Below are 17,207 nucleotides of genomic sequence, written 5' to 3'. Positions count from 1 at the left end.
AGGACAACAGATGGGAGTAAGAATGATCTGAAGCTGGTCGTCTTTGTTCGCAACCGAAACAGTCCTGCCTAAAAAAAAAAAAAGGAGGGGTGTTGGGGGGAGGAGTAGGCAGGTGGCCATATTTGTTTCTGGCAAGTGAGTACTGAAGGAAAAGGAGCTGAAGCCTCCCGCAGCCACGACTAGTACTGGCAAGATACCGTCTCGGTCTTGGGCGCCACTGATCTAAGGTCATGGCTCTGCTTGCTGTTCCCACCCACTCCAGTTTAAAACCTGCGGTTCTAAGGTTCTCTGGCTTCTCCCTTTCTCACGCTCCAAAGCTGAGAAGGCCCAAAGCGAAGACAGAGAGGACCCAGAAGAAGGACCCCCGAGCACGTGATGGGGGAACACGCGGGTGCTGTCACGTGATCCGACAACCTGCCTCCTCTCTGGGCCGAACGTTCAGCTGCTCTTAAAGGTACAGGCCGCAGGGTCCCTGCTGTGGACGGGGCGGGGGCAGAGTCCTATGGGTGGGGCGTGGTGGGTCGTGGTGGGTCGTGAGGCGCGCGAGATGGAGTCCCGGGCTTCCTTGATGGATCGCGGGGCGCGAGTGCCGCAGACAAGCCGGAGCTGGGACCGACAATCGGACGTTGATCCTTGTCGCCTGTCACAGACCCTCATCCCTCCCGTGGGAGCCCCCTCTGCACAGTCTGTGACCCTGGACCCTTGGGGGACCTGAACTTGAGGTCATGAGAAGCTGTGCGGGCTCGCGGCGGCGCCTTTCGGATTCCGAGGGTGAGTATTTCTGCCACCCTCCTAGGAGCGACCACCTCTGGCTCGCTGCCCACCCGAGGGTAATGAGAGCTGACTCGGCCTCGGGAGGACACGCATGGGGCCGTCGTGTGCCTGAGAGTGGGTGGGGGTCATGCCCTCTTCTCACTCTCCCAGGGGAGGAGACCGTCCCGGAGCCCCGGCTCCCTCTGTTGGACCGTCAGAGCTCGCATTGGAAGAATGCGGTGGGCTTCTGGTGAGTGGCCTGAGAGTTCAGCAAAAGTGACAGTGGCGTAGGAAGAGGGAAGTGACAGGAGGACAGGGGGAAGAAAGAGTTGAGCTGCTCAAAGGAACTGAACCCACAAAGATTTACCGAATCCACTGGTTTGCCCCCAGGCAGCATGTAAATTTTCCAAACTTCATTCCTTACCATCTTCCGGATTTGGCCAGCTCCTCATACCACCTGTAGGATTATTTACTTGTGTTTTTCCTCCAGCCATTTCAGCCTTGAAGTTTTTTAATGCACGCATTTTTAAAAAGAAAACTTTAAATCATTACTCCATATGGAAAACCAGTATTTACCTAATGAACATTTAAATAAATGTATCACTACTAAAACTTTTTATTTTAATTTATCTTATTATTCTTTTTGAGACGGGATCTTACTCTTGCCCAGGTTGGAATGCAGTGGTGCAGTCACAGCTCACTGAAGCCTGGAACTCCTGGGCTCCCACTTCCCCGTCCAGGTGGAGGTGTGCAGTACCACACCTGGCTAATTTTTTTATTTTTTATAGAGACGGGATCTCACTTTGGGACCTGGCGTCCAACCCCTGGCCTCAAGTGATCCTCCTACCTCAACCTCCCAAAGTGCTGAGATTACAAGCATGAACCACCATGCTGGGCCTAAAAGTTTTTTATTTTATGTTATTATTTTATTTTTGAGATAGAGTCTCAGTCTGTCGCCCAGGCTGGAGTGCAGTTGCCTGATCTCGGCTCACCAAAACCTCCGCCTCCCAGGTTCAAGTTATTCTCCTGTCTCAGTCCCCCGAGTAGCTGGGATTATAGGCATGTGTCACCACACACAGCTAATTTTTTGTATTTTTAGTAGAGATGGGATTTCACCATGTTGGCCAGGCTGGTCTCGAACTCCTGATCTCTGGTGATCTGCCTTCCTCCACCTCCCAAAGTGTTGGGATTACAGGCGTGAGCCACGGCGCCCAACTCTAAAACTTTTTAAAAGGTCATCCATCCATCCACCTTCAAAACTTATTCAAATACCAAGCCTGGGAAATACTTTTAGCATTAACCTAAATGTTGGAGTTGGGTTGGAAGTGGCTTCCATATTTCCACAGACTGGAAATCTGTGGCACGAGACCCAGATTCCCTCCCATTGCTGAGTGCTGCTCTGGGAGATGAGAGTAAGCAGACAGAACCTTCCTGGATCCTATAGGCCTTTGATCATATCTTGTTTTGATCCATGCAGCATCTTGTGGGGTTTTGATCCATGCAGCATCAGGAGAGAAATTTGTATCCCCATTTTACATATGAGTAGACTGAGAAAGTGGGAAGAGGCAGACTTGGGACTTGAACACAGTCCCTTCAATTTCCAGCTCCAGGATTTTTTTCTTTTCTTTTCTTTTCTTTTTTTTTGAAACAGAGTCTTGCCCTGTTGCCCAGTCTGGAGTGCAGTGGCGTGATCTTGGCTCACTGCAACCTCTGCCTCCCTGGTTCAGGTGATTCTCCTGCCTCAGCCTCCCAAGTAGCTGGGATTACAGACTCGAGCCACCATGACCAACTGATTTTTGTATTTTTAGTAGAAACAGGGTTTCATCGTGTTGGCCAGGCTGGTCTCAAACTCCTGGCCTCAAGTAATCTGCCCGCCTTGGCCTCCCAAAGTGCTGGGATTACAAGTGTGAGCCACCGCACCTGGCTGCCCCAGGATTTTTTTTTTTCTTACTGTACTGCAGTGTATCAGAGGATGAGAAATGCCCCAGAGACTGAGTCCCAGTGGGAGCCCAGAGGAGAGAGTGGTCGCAGAGAGCTTCCAGGAGAGGCCTTAGAGGCAGGAAGTGAATCCAAGGCTGAGATCTCAAAGCCCCTATTTCTTCCGTTTTATTTTTTATTTTTGTGACCTGTCACCCAGGCTGGAGTGCAGTGGCATGATCACAGGTCACTGCAGCATCTAACTCCTGGACTCAAGCAGTCCTCCCCCTCAGCCTCCCAAGTAGCTGGGATAGTAAGCCATCACACCTGGCTAAATTTTAAATTTTTTGTAGAGACAGGGGTCTCACTATGTTGCCCAAGCACCAAAGCCTGTATTTCTGACCCCAACACTGTATGAGGATGGAATCTGGTGATAGAGAAAAAAAAGAGGGAGCTGATTGTAGGGCACAGGTAAGGGGAGATTTGGCGTGAAGGCTGCAGATGGCTGCAGGATCCAAAGGAAGTTGAGACCTGGCCTGCTCCTTCCAGGCTGCTGGGCCTTTGCAACAACTTCTCTTATGTGGTGATGCTGAGTGCCGCCCATGACATCCTTAGCCATGAGAGGACATCAGGAAACCAGAGCCATGTAAGTGACCCTTTCTCTACCACTACCACCATGGTTAGGCCCTGTGGGAAGATGAGGGCATGGGACAGAGGCCCCTTTGAAAAACTCATGGAATGGGGTGGGACAAGGGGGATAAAGTTTCTAGTCTCTGGCTGGGCGTGGTGGCTCATGCCTTTAATCCCAGCACTTTGGGAGACCAAGACGGGCGGATCACCTGAGGTCAGGTGTTTGAGACCAGCCTGGCCAACATGGTGAAACCCCGTCTCTACTAAAAATACAAAAAAATTAGCTGGGCACGGTGGTGGGCACCAGTAATCCCAGCTACTCGGGAGGCTGAGGCAGGAGAATTGCTTGAACCCAGGAGGCGGAGGTTGCAGTGAGGCAAGATTGCGGCACAAGATCACATCACTGCACTCCAGCCTGGGTGACAGAGGGAGACTCAGTCTCAAAAAAAAAAAAAAAGTTTCCAGTCTCCCAGACCCCCAGAGCAGGAAGGGAATTTAAGAGATTCATGGGCACCAGTTTTGCAAACTTTAACATTGGCTGGGTGAGACAGTCATCTACAGCAAGGTTTCTTAACCTGGGCCCTATGACATTTTGGGCGGGATGAGTCTTTGTTGTGGGGTTCTCCTGTGCATTGTGAGACATTTAGCAGCATCCCTGGCTTCTACCTACTCAATGCCAATAGCACACCCTGTGATCCCCAGTAGTGACAACCAAGAATGTCTCTAAACATTGCGAAATATTCCCTGGAGGGGTGGTACTGCCCTTGGTTGAGAACCACCTGTCTGTGGTAAGCTGGGGCGTGCATGTCCCATCCAAAGGGAGCAGCTACCACCTGGCAGGTCCAAGATCAGATTTTCTGGCAACCCACATTTTTATATGAAAGCTCTTGAGGCTGGGCTCAGTGGCTCACACCTGTAATCCCAGCACTTTGGGAGGCCGAAGAGGGTGGATCACCTGAGGTCAGGAAACCACCCTGGCCAACATGGTGAAACCCAGTCTCTACTAAAAATACAAAAATTAGTGGGCGTGGTGGTGCATACCTGTAGTCCAAGCTACTCAGGGGGCTGAGGCAGGAGAATTGCTTGAACTGGGAGATGGAGGTTGCAGTGAACCAAGATCACGCCTCTGCACTCCAGCCTGGGCAACAGAGTGAGACTGCATTTAAAAAAAGAAGAAAGCTCTTGAATGTGTTACCTAAACAAAATCCATTTACAGGGCCATTTTTGGCCCGTGTCTAGCAGGGACTAAAGTAGAGACTCATATGGGAACCCCCTCTTCATCGTGCATGCAGAGAAGCTGAGGTCCTGAGAGGTCGGTCACTGCTGACCCAAAGCCATCCTTCAAGTGAAGGCAGAGCTGGGGCTGGAACCAGGCTCTGTGTGTATCTCTCTGCCTCCTGGAGTGAAAGATGTTCTTCTTTCCCATCAGGTGGACCCAAGCCCAACACCCATCCCCCACAACAGCTCATCACGGTTTGACTGCAACTCTGTCTCTACAGCTGTGCGTACTTATCTCACCTGGTCCCCTCCTGACCCAGGGACCCTGGGTCTGCAGACCCCACTCCTAGCCCTTCACTACCCAGCTGGGACTGTCATGATGAAAACAATTGAGACCTGGGCCAGGTGTAGTGGCTCACGTCTGTAATCCCAGCACTTTGGGAGGCCACAGTAGAAGGATTACTTGAGCCTAGGAGTTTGAGACCAGCCTGGGCAATCTAGTGAGATCCCAGCTTAAGAAAGAAAAAAATGTATATGTAATAATTGAGACCTTAATATAATTTCTGAGGCTGAAGTTGGTTGATCATCTGCCGGGAGTTCGAGACCAGTCTGGCCAATATGGTGAAACCCTGTCTCTACTAACAATACAAAAATTAGCCAGGCATGGTGGCATGTGCCCATAATCCCAGCTACTCGGGAGGCTGAGGCAGGAGAATCACTTGAACCAGAGAGGCAGAGGTTACAGTGAGCCGAGATCAAGCCATGGCACTCCAGCCTGGGCGACAGAGTGAGACTCTGTCTCTGTCTCAAAATATATATATAGATATAAAATTTCTGAGCTGTTTCTGTACGTAGCGTATATTAGCTCATTTAATCCACACAGCAGTTCTGTGGGCTAGACGCTGTGATATCCCCATTTTCCACATAAGGAAATTGAAGCTCAGAGAATATAAACTCTTGACACACAACTAAGGAGTGGCAGAGCTGGGACTTGAACCCAGCTCTGCCTGACTCCAGAGCCTGTGTTTGTAGCAGACCTGTTTGGCCAGCTCCTGCCTCTCCTTGGCCACCTTGCTGGGAGGGTTATACCCTGGAAGCTCTGGGGTCTCACTCTATTCTCCTGTCTCAGGCCGTGCTCCTGGCGGACATCCTCCCCACACTCGTCATCAAATTGTTGGCTCCTCTTGGCCTTCACCTACTGCCCTACAGGTCTGCATGGGGGTGGCGGGAGGCAGGGTGGGCATGGGGAGCTGAGAGTGGGGAGGCTGGGAGGGCTGGGGAGCTGAGAATAGAGGCTGACCTCCCCCTTCCCTCCCCTTCTCACCCCCTCAGCCCCCGGGTTCTCATCAGTGGGATTTGTGCTGCTGGAAGCTTCGTCCTGGTTGCCTTTTCTCATTCCGTGGGGACCAGCCTATGTGGTGAGTGTGTGGTTCTGTGTCAGGTGGGGGGCCCCAAGGAATCACATTGGATCATTTGTGGGGAGAGTCTCCCCAGCCTCCGATAGGAAAAGGATTCATTCTGTCACCGGCAGAAGCCTGCTAGGAGGGCTGTCAGCAGTGGAGGGGATGGGAGAAACTGGATGGATTAGATGGAGATTGAGGTCAACAGAGTCAAGACTCTGGGATGGGCCAGGCATGGTGTCTTATGCCTGGAATCCTAGCAGTTTGGGAAGCTGAGACAGGCGGATCACCTGAGGTCAGGAGTTTGAAACCAACCTGGCCAACATGGTGAATCCCCGTCTCTACCAAAAACACAAAAATTAGTTGGGTGTGGTGGCACACACCTGTAATCTCAGCTACTCAGGAGGCTGAGGCAGGAGAATCTCTTGAACCCAGGAAGCAGAGGTTGCAGTGAGCCAAGATCGCGCCACTGCACTCCAGCCTGGGCAACAGAGCGAGACTCCGTCTCAAAAAAAAAAAAAGAAAAGTAAAAGACTGTGATGGAAGGGCGGAGACATCAAGGGTGCCTGTCTGCCCCTGGTCTGATGACTGGATGGATGGAGGTACCACTCCCCATGAAGGGACTCGCAGAGGATGGGGGCTCTGCTTCAGACCTGGAACCTGGCCCGTGTGTGGGATCTGTTGGAGCCTCTCTAGCTGATACCTAGGAGGCCATGGCCAGACACCTTAGGGGCCTGGGCAAGGCAAGGTGTGACCATCCCAGTGCTTCTCTCCCTCAGGTGTGGTCTTGGCTAGCATCTCATCAGGCCTGGGGGAGGTCACTTTCCTCTCCCTCACTGCCTTCTACCCCAGGTAAGCAGGCAGAGGAGGGAGTGTGGGGAGAGACTGTCCCATGGCTGGCCTTGGTCCTCCTGAATGCCCCTGTGTTCTCCTTCCCAGGGCTGTGATCTCCTGGTGGTCCTCAGGAACTGGGGGAGCGGGGCTGCTGGGGGCCCTGTCCTACCTGGGCCTCACCCAGGCCGGCCTTTCCCCTCAGCACACCCTGCTGTCCATGCTGGGTATCCCTGCCGTGCTGCTGGCCAGGTGAGCTGCCCTGAGCCAGGAGGGAGAGGGGTCCAAGGAGAGAAAACTTGACCATGGCTGTGTGCGGTAGAGAGAAAACTTGACCATGGCTCATGCCTGTAATCCCAGCACTTTGGGAGGCCAAGAAGGGCGGATCACCTGAGGTCAGGAAACTATCCTAGCCAATATGGTGAAACCCCGTCTCTACTAAAAATACAAAAATTGACCAGGCACAGTGGCTCAAGCCTGTAATCCTAGCACTTTGGGAGGCCGAGGTGGGTGGATCACAAGGTAAAGAGATCGAGACCATCCTGGCCAACATGGTGAAACCCTGTCTCTACTAAAAATACAAAAATTAGCTGGGCGTGGTGGCATGCGCCTGTAGTCCCAGCTACTCGGGAGGCTGAGGCAGGAGAATTGCTTGAACCCAGGAGGCGGAGGTTGCAGTGAGCTGAGATTGTGCCACTGCACTCCAGCCTGGCATGTGGTGACAAAGTGAGACTCTGTCTCAAAAAAAAAAAAAAAATACAAAAATTAGCCAGATGTGGTGGCAGGTGCATGTAATCCCAGCTACTCAGGAGGCTGAGACAGGAGAATCGCTTGAATCCGGGAGACAGCGGTTACAATGAGCAGAGATTGCGCTGCTGCATTCCAGCCTGGGCAACAGAGTGAGACTCTGTCTCAGGAAAAAATAAAGAAAGAAGAAAAATCTTGATCATGATTGCATCTTCATGTCCCTGTAGCCTTGCTCTGAAGGGAGGCGGAATCCGGACTCTGATAGCCCTGGGTGTGAGTCCTGGGGCTGCTAGTTTTTAGCTGCGTGGCTTTGAACAAGTCACTCTACATCTCTGAATCCTCAGTTTTCCCATATTTCAAATGGCAGTCGTTCTTGCTTTCCTGGGAGGTGATGAGTATAATGCCTTCCAGCACAGTGTGGTTCCCAAGGTGATCAGAAGTAGAACGAGGGTGGACTTTATTTGATTAGTTCTTTTTCTCTTCTTTTTTTTAAAGACAGAGTCTCACTCTGTCACTCAGGCTGGAGTGCAGTGGCTGGCATGATATTGGCTCACTGCAACCTCAGCCTCCCGGGCTCAAGTGCTTCTCCTGCCTCAACCTCCCGAGTAGCTGGGACTACAGGCCTGTACCACCACGCCTGGCTAATTATTTGTATTTTTAGTAGACACAGGGTTTCACTGTGTTGGCCAGGCTAGTCTCGAACTCCTGACCTACCTGCCTTGGCCTCCTATAGTGCTGGGAATACAGGGGTAAGCCACTGCACCCAGCCTGATTAGTTCTGTGTGTATTTTCCTGCATATTAGGAAACAATTTGAACTAGCCAATCACACCTGGCCCTTTACAAGATTAGTGCTTAGGACAAATCCAGGTAGAAAAAGTTAGTCCATTGGCCAGGCACGGTGGCTCACACCTGTAATCCCAGCACTTTGGGAGGCCAAGGTGGGTGGATCACCTGAGGTCAGGAGTTCAAGACCAGCCTGGCCATCATGGTGAAACCCCATCTTTTAAAAAAAAAAGAAAAAAAAAAAAAGTGAGGCCATTTAAAGGAAATTATTAAGTAAAAATTATTATATACAGGAGGAATATGGATATGGCAAATAACGTGAAGCCAGAACCTTAGTGACTAAAATCGAGGAAGTTCTGGCCTAGCACAGAGCGAATGTATAATTAATGGGAGCTAGAATAATCATTAGAATAATAATGGCAAGAAAACATAACTGATTCGCTTAGTGTGGCCCAGTAGTCCAAACAAAGGCCTTCTGCTCATGCCTGTAATCCCAGTGCTTTGGGAGGCTGAGGCAGGAGGACCACTTGAGGCCAGGAATTTGAGACCACCCTGGGCAACATAGCAAGACCCCCATCTCTACAAAAAATTGAAAATATGAGATGGGCTTGGTGGCACATGCCTGTAGTCCCAGCTGCTTGGGAGGCTGAGGCAGGAGGATTGCTTGAGCCTTGGAGACTGAGGCTGCAGTGAGTTATGATTGAACCACTGCACTCCAGCCTGGGTAACAGAGAAAAACCCTGTCTCTGAAAGAAATCAAAACAAAACAAAGGCCCATGGATAGGAACAACAAGGAGATAAATTCAGCTCCAGCTGGGCACAGTGGCTCACGCCTGTAATCCCAGCACTTTGAGAGGCTGAGGCAGGCGGATCACTTGAATTCAGGAGTTCAAGACCAACCTGGCCAACATGGTGAAACCCTGTCTTTACTAAAAATAAAAAATTAGCCAGATGTGGTGGCACGTGCCTGTAGTCTCAGCTACTTGAGAGGCTGAGGCAGGAGAATCGCTTAAACCCAGGAGGTGGAGGTTGCAGTGAGTCAAGATCACACCACTGCACTCCAGCCTAGGCAACAGTGAGACTCTGTCTAAAAAAAAAAAAATCAGCTCCAAAGAAGGATGCCTTTGCCTGTAATTGGAGCTCTCCAGCACAGGGCAGGCACCTTAGAGGCAGTGAGCTACCCATCTTTGGAAGTGTTCAACAGTAGAGGTGTTCCCTGGGAAAGAGTGGCCTAGACGGTTCCTGGGACCTTCCCAGCCCAGCAGGGCTCTCTGACCTTACCTTCCTCCTCCTCCTAGCTATTTCTTGTTACTCACTTCTCCTGAGCCCCAGGACCCTGGAGGGGAAGAAGAGGCAGAGCGTGCAGCCCGGCAGCCTCTCATAGGAACCGAAGCCCCAGAGTCGAAGCCAGGTAGGAGACACAGACCCTCTGGAGGTTACTTTCTTTCTCTCTGGGTTTGGTATTTTCCTCTCTGCAATGGACACAGTTACGGGGGGAAAGAGAGTGGGCGTACTGGTTATGGGAAAAGCTTTCATCTATTTCAGAAATACTTGTTGAAGCCGAGCACTGTGGCTCATGCCAGTAATATCCCAGCACTTTGGGAGGCTGAGGCAGGAGGATTGCTGGAGCTCAGGAGTTTGAGTCCAGCCTGGGCGACAGAGCAAGACCTTATCTATCAAAAAAAAAGAAAGAGAGAGAAGAAGGAAGAAAAGAGGGAGGGAGGGAGGGAGTCAGGGAAGGAAGGAGAACAAGGAAGGAGAGCTCCAATTATGGACAAAAGCTTCCTCCTTTGGAGCTGAATTTTTTTTTTTTTTTTGAGACAAAGTCTCACTCTGTTGCCTAAGCTGGAGTGCAGTGGCACCATCTTGGCTCACTGCAAGATCCTTCTTACCCTGTACCAGGCATTCCAGTCATAAGCGCTGAGGCCCTGCAGTGGGGATGAGCTGGGATGTTCTAGAACCAGAGAAGGGCCAGTGAGACTGGGCAGGGTGGGCCGATGGCCAGCTGTGGAGCTGTACAAGAGACGTTGGCTGGGTGCAGTGGCTCACGCCTGTAATTCCAGCACTTTAGGAGGCCGAGGCAAGCGGATCACCTGAGTTTAGGAGTTCAAGACCATTGTGGCCAATAGGGAGAAACCCCATCTCTACTAAAAATACAAAAATTAGCCAGGTATGGTGGTGCATGCCTGTGATCCCAGCTACTAAGGAAGCTGAGGCACAAGAATCGCTTCAACTCAGGAGGCGGAGGTTGCAGTAAGTCAAGATCGCGCTACTGTACTCCAGCCTGGGTGACAGAGTAAGACTCCATCTTAAAAAAAAAGAGACAGAGATGTGAAGAAGTCTCACCTGGTTAGCTCTTGTTTTTCATCGTGGTAAACTATGTACATTACTCAGTGTTTACCATTTTATATTTTATTTTATTTTTATCTTATTTTATTTTTTTTTTTGAGACGGAGTTCTGCTCTTGTTGCCCAGGCTAGAGTGCAAGGGCACAATATCGGCTCACTGCAACCTCTGCCTCTAGGGTTGGAGTGATTCTCCTGCCTCAGCCTCCCAAATAGCTGGGATTACAGGCATGTGCCACCATGACTGGCCAATTTTGTATTTTTAATAGAAATGGGGTTTCTCCATGTTGGTCAGGCTGGTCTCAAACTCTCAACTTCAGGTGATCTGCTCGCCTCGGCCTCCCAAAGGGCTGGGATTACAGGTGTGAGCCACCACATCTGGCCATTTTAACCATTTTTAAATGTCCAATCCAGTGGCATGTAATTCAGTTCCCACTACTGCGTGGTCTGGTTAATTCTGGCACACCGGCGCCTCTGCCGAGTCTTAGTGTGAAAACTTTATCTGCCCTTCTCTCTCCGTTCCCCTGCAGGCTCCGGCTCCAGCCTCTCCTTTCGGGAAAGATGGACAGTGTTCAAGGTTTGGATGAAGGCTGGGGTGTGTCGCCGTGGGGGTTGCCCACCTCCGGGCACCCCGCTTAGATCTTCCGCCTCTTCCAGGGTCTGCTGTGGTATATTGTCCCCTTGGTCGTGGTTTACTTTGCTGAGTATTTCATCAACCAGGGACTTGTGAGTGAGGGGCGCTGGGAGGGGTGTGCAGGTGGTGACTGGGGCTGGGACCCACAGAGCTCTGTCCATCTCCCCTGTCTGGTCTTTGCTGCAGTTTGAACTCCTCTTTTTCCGAAACACATCCCTGAGTCATGCTCAGCAGTACCGCTGGTAAGAGGAGCAAGATACGGTGGGCTGGGAAGGTGCTGAGGTGATGGGGCTGCCCTACCCAGTAGGCACCCGGGGGAGCAGGTTGTTGCCTGGAGGAGCCTCCTCCCACCCCCTGCCCCCACCTTAGGTACCAGATGCTGTACCAGGCTGGCGTCTTTGCCTCCCGCTCTTCTCTCCGCTGCTGTCGAATCCGTTTCACTTGGGCCCTGGCCCTGCTGCAGGTACCAAGCCCCTGCCCCTCACTCCACTCCCACCTTGGCTCCCAGCGTCCCCAAACCCCCACTTCCCACTATCACTGGGAAGTGTAAATTTTTTTTTTTTTTTTTAGACAGAGTCTGGCTCTGTCGTCCAGGCTGCAGTGCAATGGCACAATCTCGGCTCACTGCAACCTCTGCCTCCCAGTTTCAAGTGATTCTCCTGCCTCGGTCTCTTGAGTAGCTGGGATTACAGGCTCCTGCCACCATGCCAGGCTAATTTTTGTATTTTTAGTAGAGATGTGGTTTTACCATGTTGGCTGATTTCAAATTCCTGACCTCAGGTGATCTGCCCACCTCGGCCTCCCAAACTGCTGGGATTACAGGGAAGTGTAAATTGTACACTCTCATTTCTCTCTTTTTTTTTTTGAGGCGGAGTTTCACTCTTGTTACCCAGGCTGGAGTGCAATGGCGTGATCTCGGCTCATTGCAACCTCTGCCTCCTGGGTTCAGGCAGTTCTCTTGCCTCAGCCTCAGTAGCTGGGATTACAGGCATACGCCACCATGCCCAGCTAATTTTTTGTATTTTTAGTATAGACAGGGTTTCACCATGTTGACCAGGATGGTCTCGATATCTTGATCTCGTGATCCACCCGCCTCGGCCTCCCAAAGTGCTGGGATTATAGGCGTGAGCCACCATGCCTGGCCTACACTATCATTTCTTAGCACAGGCAACTGAAGGCCGGCAGGGCTCCATGTAAAATGTATAGCCTCAGGAGCAAGCAAAGCTGGTGCAAAACCAGGCTTCAGTACTCAGCCACTGTGTGACTGTGGGCAGGTCTCAGAACCTCTCTGAGTCTCAGTTTCCTCATGTATAAATCGGGTGTAGCCAATACCTATTTTTCAGGGTAGTTGTAAGAAATAGAGATGAGGGAAAGACTGGAAGAACAAGATTTTGTGGTGTGTGTGTGCGTCTGTGTGTATGTTGTTGTTTGTTTGTGTTTTTAGTGGAGACACAGTTTCTTACAGTTGGTCAGGCTTGTCTCCAATGCCCGACCTCAGGTGATCCCCCTGCCTTGGCCTCCCAAAGTGCTGGGATTACAGGTGTGAGCCACAGTGCCCGACTGTGGTTTTTTTTTTTTATAAGAGTTGGACTTAGGCCGGGCCAGGTGGCTCATGCCTGTAATCCCAGTACTTTGTGAGGCTGAGGCAGGTAGATCATTTGAGCCTGGAAGTTAAAATCCAGCCTGGGCAACATGGCAAAATCACACCTCTACAAAAGTTAGCCAGGGGTGGTGTTGCACACCTGTAGTCCTAGCTACCTGGAAGCTGAGGTGGGAGGATCACTTGAGCCCAGGAGGCCAAGGCTGCCGTGAACTGTTATGCCACTGCAGTGCAGCCTAGGCAACAGAGCGAGACCCTGTCTCCCGAAAAAAGAAAGAAAGAAAACGTCAGGACCTTGCTCTGTCTCCCAGGCTGCAGTACAGTGGCATGATCATAGGACACTTACTTCATGCAGAGAGACATTATTTCATACAAACATTATTTCGAATAATGTTTCTAACTATAAGAAAATGTACAGTTCTTTTATTCCAGATGGTTGATTATAAGAGTCAGTGACTTTGTAGTCAATGGGTTATTTATCTTAAGAGTGCTGAGCAAATTCAACTGCCCTCGACAAACAGTAGTTTACAGCCTTGAGGGCACAAACGCCCTTCCTTACAGCAGTCTACTACAGGAGTTTCAGATAACCAGCATCCACTGTTTCAAGGTTACAAATCCACAGCCCCTGAAGGTAATTGTTACAATAAACTTTCAACCGTGATAGCAAAGTCCTCTGCCCTTAAAATTTAGGAACTCAGCCTCCTAAGTAGCTGGGATTACAGGCACACACCACCATGCCCAGCTGATTTTTGTGTTTTTTAGTAGAGATGGGGTTTCGCCATGTTGGCCACGCTGATCTTAAACTCCTGACCTCAGGTGATCCACCTGCCTCAGCCTCCCAAAGTGCTGGGATTACAGCCGTGAGCCAGCACTCACAGCTGCTATACTGGGTTTTTATAATTTGTAAATCGTTTTAGCTGGCCAGGAGTTGACTCATGCCTATAATTCCAGCACTTTGGGAGGCTGAGCCATGTGGATCACCTTAGGTCAGGTGTTCGAGACCAGCCTGGCCAACATGGCAAAATCCCATCTCTACTAAAAATACAAAAATTAGCCAGGGGTGGTGGTGGGCACCTGTAGTCACAGCTATTTGGGAGGCTGAGGCAGGATAATTGCTTAACCCCGGAAGGCGGAGGTTCCAATGAGCCAAGATCGAGCCACTGCACTCCTGCCTAGCCAACAGAGCGAGACTCCGTCTCAAAAAAAAAAAATGGTTTTAGCTATGATTTTAACCAAGCCTGTTTCATAGGTAGGGCTTATATCATTTATTTTCATTACAGAAAGCACCTAGAAGATGAAAGTGTTGGGAGTGTTTCACTGATTCCATTAGTATCACTGGGATGTGTCCTTTTTTCTTTTCTTTTTTTTTTTTTGAGATGGAGTGTCGCTTTGTTGCCCAGGCTGGAGTACAGTGGCGTGATCTCAGCTCACTGCAACCTCCGCCTCCCAGGTTCAAGAAATTCTTTTGCCTCAGCCTCCCTAGTAGTTGGGATTACGGGCATGCGCCACCATGCCTGGCTAATTTTTGTATTTTTTAGTAGAGATGGGGTTTCACCATGTTGGCCAGGCTGGTCTCGAACTCCTGATCTCAAGTGATCCACCTGCTTCAGCCTCCCAAAGTGCTGGGATTACTGGCACAAGGCACCACACCCAGCCAGGAGTGTGTCCTTTTTAATGTTCATCTTTAAGTCCACCTCAGACTTAATTAATTAGGACCCTTAGCGGGAGGCCTGCTTGGGGCATTTATACCTAGATCCCCACGTGATTCTTATGTATACGAAGAGTATGAACCTCCAAGAGGCAGCCTCCACACTGCACAAGAGGCAGCGTGGTGTCATCAGGGCTGGGAGAGTGGCACCTCCCTGAGACACTTGGGCACAGAGGCGGGACCTACACCCTGGGTCAAGGAGGCTTCCTGGCCAGATTCGGTGGTTCCTGCCTATAATCCCAGCGCTTTGGGAGGCCAAGGCAGCAGGGCTGAGACTGCTTGAGGCCAGGAGTTCCAGCCCAACTGAATAGGGTGCCCGGCTGTTCTCACCTTGTTTTACCATATTGAGCCAGTGGTTTTTCAAATTGGGACAATTTTGCTGCCCAGGGGACATCTGGCAACGTATACAGGCATTCTTTGGTTGCCACAACTGAGGGATGCTATTGGCATCTAACGGGCAAAGGCCAGGAATGCTGCTAAATGCGCGCCACCATACATAGGACAACCCCCACCACACAGAATGACCGGCATCAAATGCCAAGAGTGCTGCGATCGAGAAATCCTGATTTCAGTGGTCCCACTTCCTTTAGGAAGCCTCCTTTTTTTTTTTTTTTTTTTTTTTTTTTAGACAGGATCTTGCTCTGTCACCTAGGCTGGAGTGCAGTGGCACAATCATAGCTTACTATAGCCTCAACCTCATGGATTTAAGGAATCTTCCTATCTCAGACTCCCAAGTAGCTGGGACTACAGGTATGTGCCACCACTCAGCTAAGTTTTAAATTTTTTGTAGAGATGGAGTCTTGTTATGTTGCCCAGGCTGGTCTCGAATTCCCGGCCTCAAGTGATCATCCCACCTCAGTCACCCAAAGTACTGAGATTACAGGCATCAGCCACCACACCAGCCTGAGGTTGGGATTTTTTTGTTGTTGTTGTGATAGAGTCTCTCTCTCTCTTGCCCAGGCCGGAGTGCATTGGCATGATCTTGGTTCACTGCAGTCTCTGCCTCCCAGGTTCAAGTAATTCTCCTGTTTCAGCCTCCTGAGTAGCTGGGACTACAGGCACATGCCACCACACCCGGCTAATTTTTGTATTTTTAGTTAGAGATGGGATTTTACCATATTTAGTAGAGACCAGGCTAATCTCAAAATCCTGACCTCAGGTGATTTGCCTGCCTCGGCCTCCCAAAGTGCTGGGATTACACCCACTGTGTTGGGCTGGTGTTGGGATTTTATCCAGGCCTGGCAGCCCTCCCCTTCACCAGTATCTCCTAGAACCAGGGGCCCCTGGAGAGGAGGCCCCCCTACCTCCCTGGCCCTCCCTGGTCCTAGGCTCAGCCTCTCCCTCCGCTCACAGTGCCTCAACCTCGTGTTCCTGCTGGCGGACGTGTGGTTTGGCTTTCTGCCAAGCATGTACCTCGTCTTCCTGATCGTTCTGTATGAGGGGCTTCTGGGAGGCGCAGCCTACGTGAACACCTTCCACAACATCGCCCTGGAGGTCAGCACTGGCCAGGCAAGGGCTGTGGGTGGCCTGTCCAGGGACGTCCAGGGCAGGGATGTCTGGGACTGAAGCCTCACCCCTGCTCTCTGCCCTCCCAGACCAGTGATGAGCACCGGGAGTTTGCCATGGCAGCCACCTGCATCTCTGACACGCTGGGGATCTCCCTGTCAGGCCTCCTGGCTTTGCCTCTACACGACTTCCTGTGCCAGCTCTCCTGATACTCGGGCTCTTTGGGCTCCTCTGCCCATAGGGACCTCCCTCTGCCAGGTTAGACCACCCCAGAGCCCTTCCACGAACTGTGCTCCCAGCCTTCCCAGCAGGGCCGGGAGTAGGGAAGGGCTGAGCCTTGTTCCCCTGGCAGGGGGTTGGCCAGTCATGGTCTCCCACTTGGGGAGTTTCTTCCTGGTATTGTGCCCTTTGAATAAAAGCCGATTTTATCCGTGGACTTCTTGTGCTGTTTTTGTCTCTAAAAAGAAAATACTTTTATTATGAAAGTAAGACATACCCTCTTTCCTATATGTGGAAAGCATAGAAAAGGTGTGTCAGCAGATTTCTTTTTTTTTTTTTTTTTTTTTTTTTGAGACGTAGTCTCCTCTCTCGGTCTCCCAGGCTGGAGTGCAGTGGCACCATCTCCGGTTCACTGCAACCCTTGGCCTCCTGACTCAGCCTCCTGAGTAGCTGGGATTACAAGCACAAACCACCACGCCCAGCTAATTTTTGTATTTTTAGTAGAGATGGGGTTTCGCCATATTGACCAGGCTGGTCTCAAACTCCTGACTCAGGTGATCCACCTGCCTTGGCCTCCCAAAGTGCTGGGATTATAGGTGTGAGCCACCCTGCCTGGCCTCTGCCATCTTTGAGGCCTCATGTATTCATTCATTCATGTACTCATTGTATGGGACGATCTGTAAATAATCATATTGGACATTCTAACATGAAAGTTTTTAAACAGAGAAGTGGAAAGAATTGTGCAGTGAGTTGTCCTGAGATGCAACCCTGGGTTCTATGTTCACATTTCGCTTTATTATGTAGCCCAGCCCCCATCAAATCTATCTACTCATCCTTACATCACACTCTACTGAGGCATTTTATTTTATTTATTTTTGAGACAGGGTTGCACTTTGTCACCCATGCTGAAGTGCA

The 17,207-nt window shown here is 50.7% G+C and overlaps 1 protein-coding gene across 9 annotated transcripts; it reads left to right on the top strand.

Moving 5' to 3' along the window:
- Window positions 1-408: 408 nt before the first annotated feature.
- CLN3 (CLN3 lysosomal/endosomal transmembrane protein, battenin) lies at window positions 409-16,509 on the top strand. Of its 9 annotated transcripts, XR_013524766.1 has the most exons (17): window positions 409-454; window positions 650-771; window positions 925-1,003; window positions 3,220-3,316; window positions 4,730-4,801; window positions 5,648-5,727; window positions 5,851-5,936; window positions 6,698-6,770; window positions 6,858-7,001; window positions 9,579-9,691; window positions 11,156-11,202; window positions 11,283-11,351; window positions 11,446-11,501; window positions 11,629-11,722; window positions 15,196-15,317; window positions 15,921-16,061; window positions 16,163-16,509. XR_013524766.1 is itself a non-coding variant. In XM_035267324.3 (16 exons), exons 2-16 carry the CDS (start codon window positions 726-728, stop codon window positions 16,280-16,282), a joined length of 1,317 nt encoding a protein of 438 aa, XP_035123215.2. In that variant the 5' UTR covers window positions 409-454; window positions 650-725; the 3' UTR covers window positions 16,283-16,509. The 9 variants fall into 9 exon arrangements, 7 of the variants coding, with proteins under 7 accessions (XP_035123215.2, XP_078201215.1, XP_078201216.1 ...); XR_008475392.2 differs by having other exon boundaries at window positions 650-1,003; XM_035267324.3 differs by lacking the exon at window positions 15,196-15,317.
- The last annotated feature ends 698 nt before the right edge of the window (window positions 16,510-17,207 follow it).

Source organism: Callithrix jacchus, chromosome 12 (assembly GCF_049354715.1).
Source record: "Callithrix jacchus isolate 240 chromosome 12, calJac240_pri, whole genome shotgun sequence".
Classification (NCBI taxonomy): Eukaryota; Metazoa; Chordata; class Mammalia; order Primates; family Cebidae; genus Callithrix; species Callithrix jacchus.
Note: the sequence above shows the minus strand (reverse complement) of the source record. Positions and strands in the feature narration are given on the sequence as shown.

Excerpts from the sequence above, each read along its gene's own strand:
- CLN3 (XM_035267322.3), top strand. The coding sequence starts at position 726 with ATGAGAAGCTGTGCGGGCTCGCGGCGGCGCCTTTCGGATTCCGAGGGT. Across the intron at positions 6,771-6,857 it reads CTCACTGCCTTCTACCCCAG|GGCTGTGATCTCCTGGTGGT; the intron begins GTAAGCAGGCAG and ends TCTCCTTCCCAG. Across the intron at positions 7,002-9,578 it reads CCTGCCGTGCTGCTGGCCAG|CTATTTCTTGTTACTCACTT; the intron begins GTGAGCTGCCCT and ends TCCTCCTCCTAG.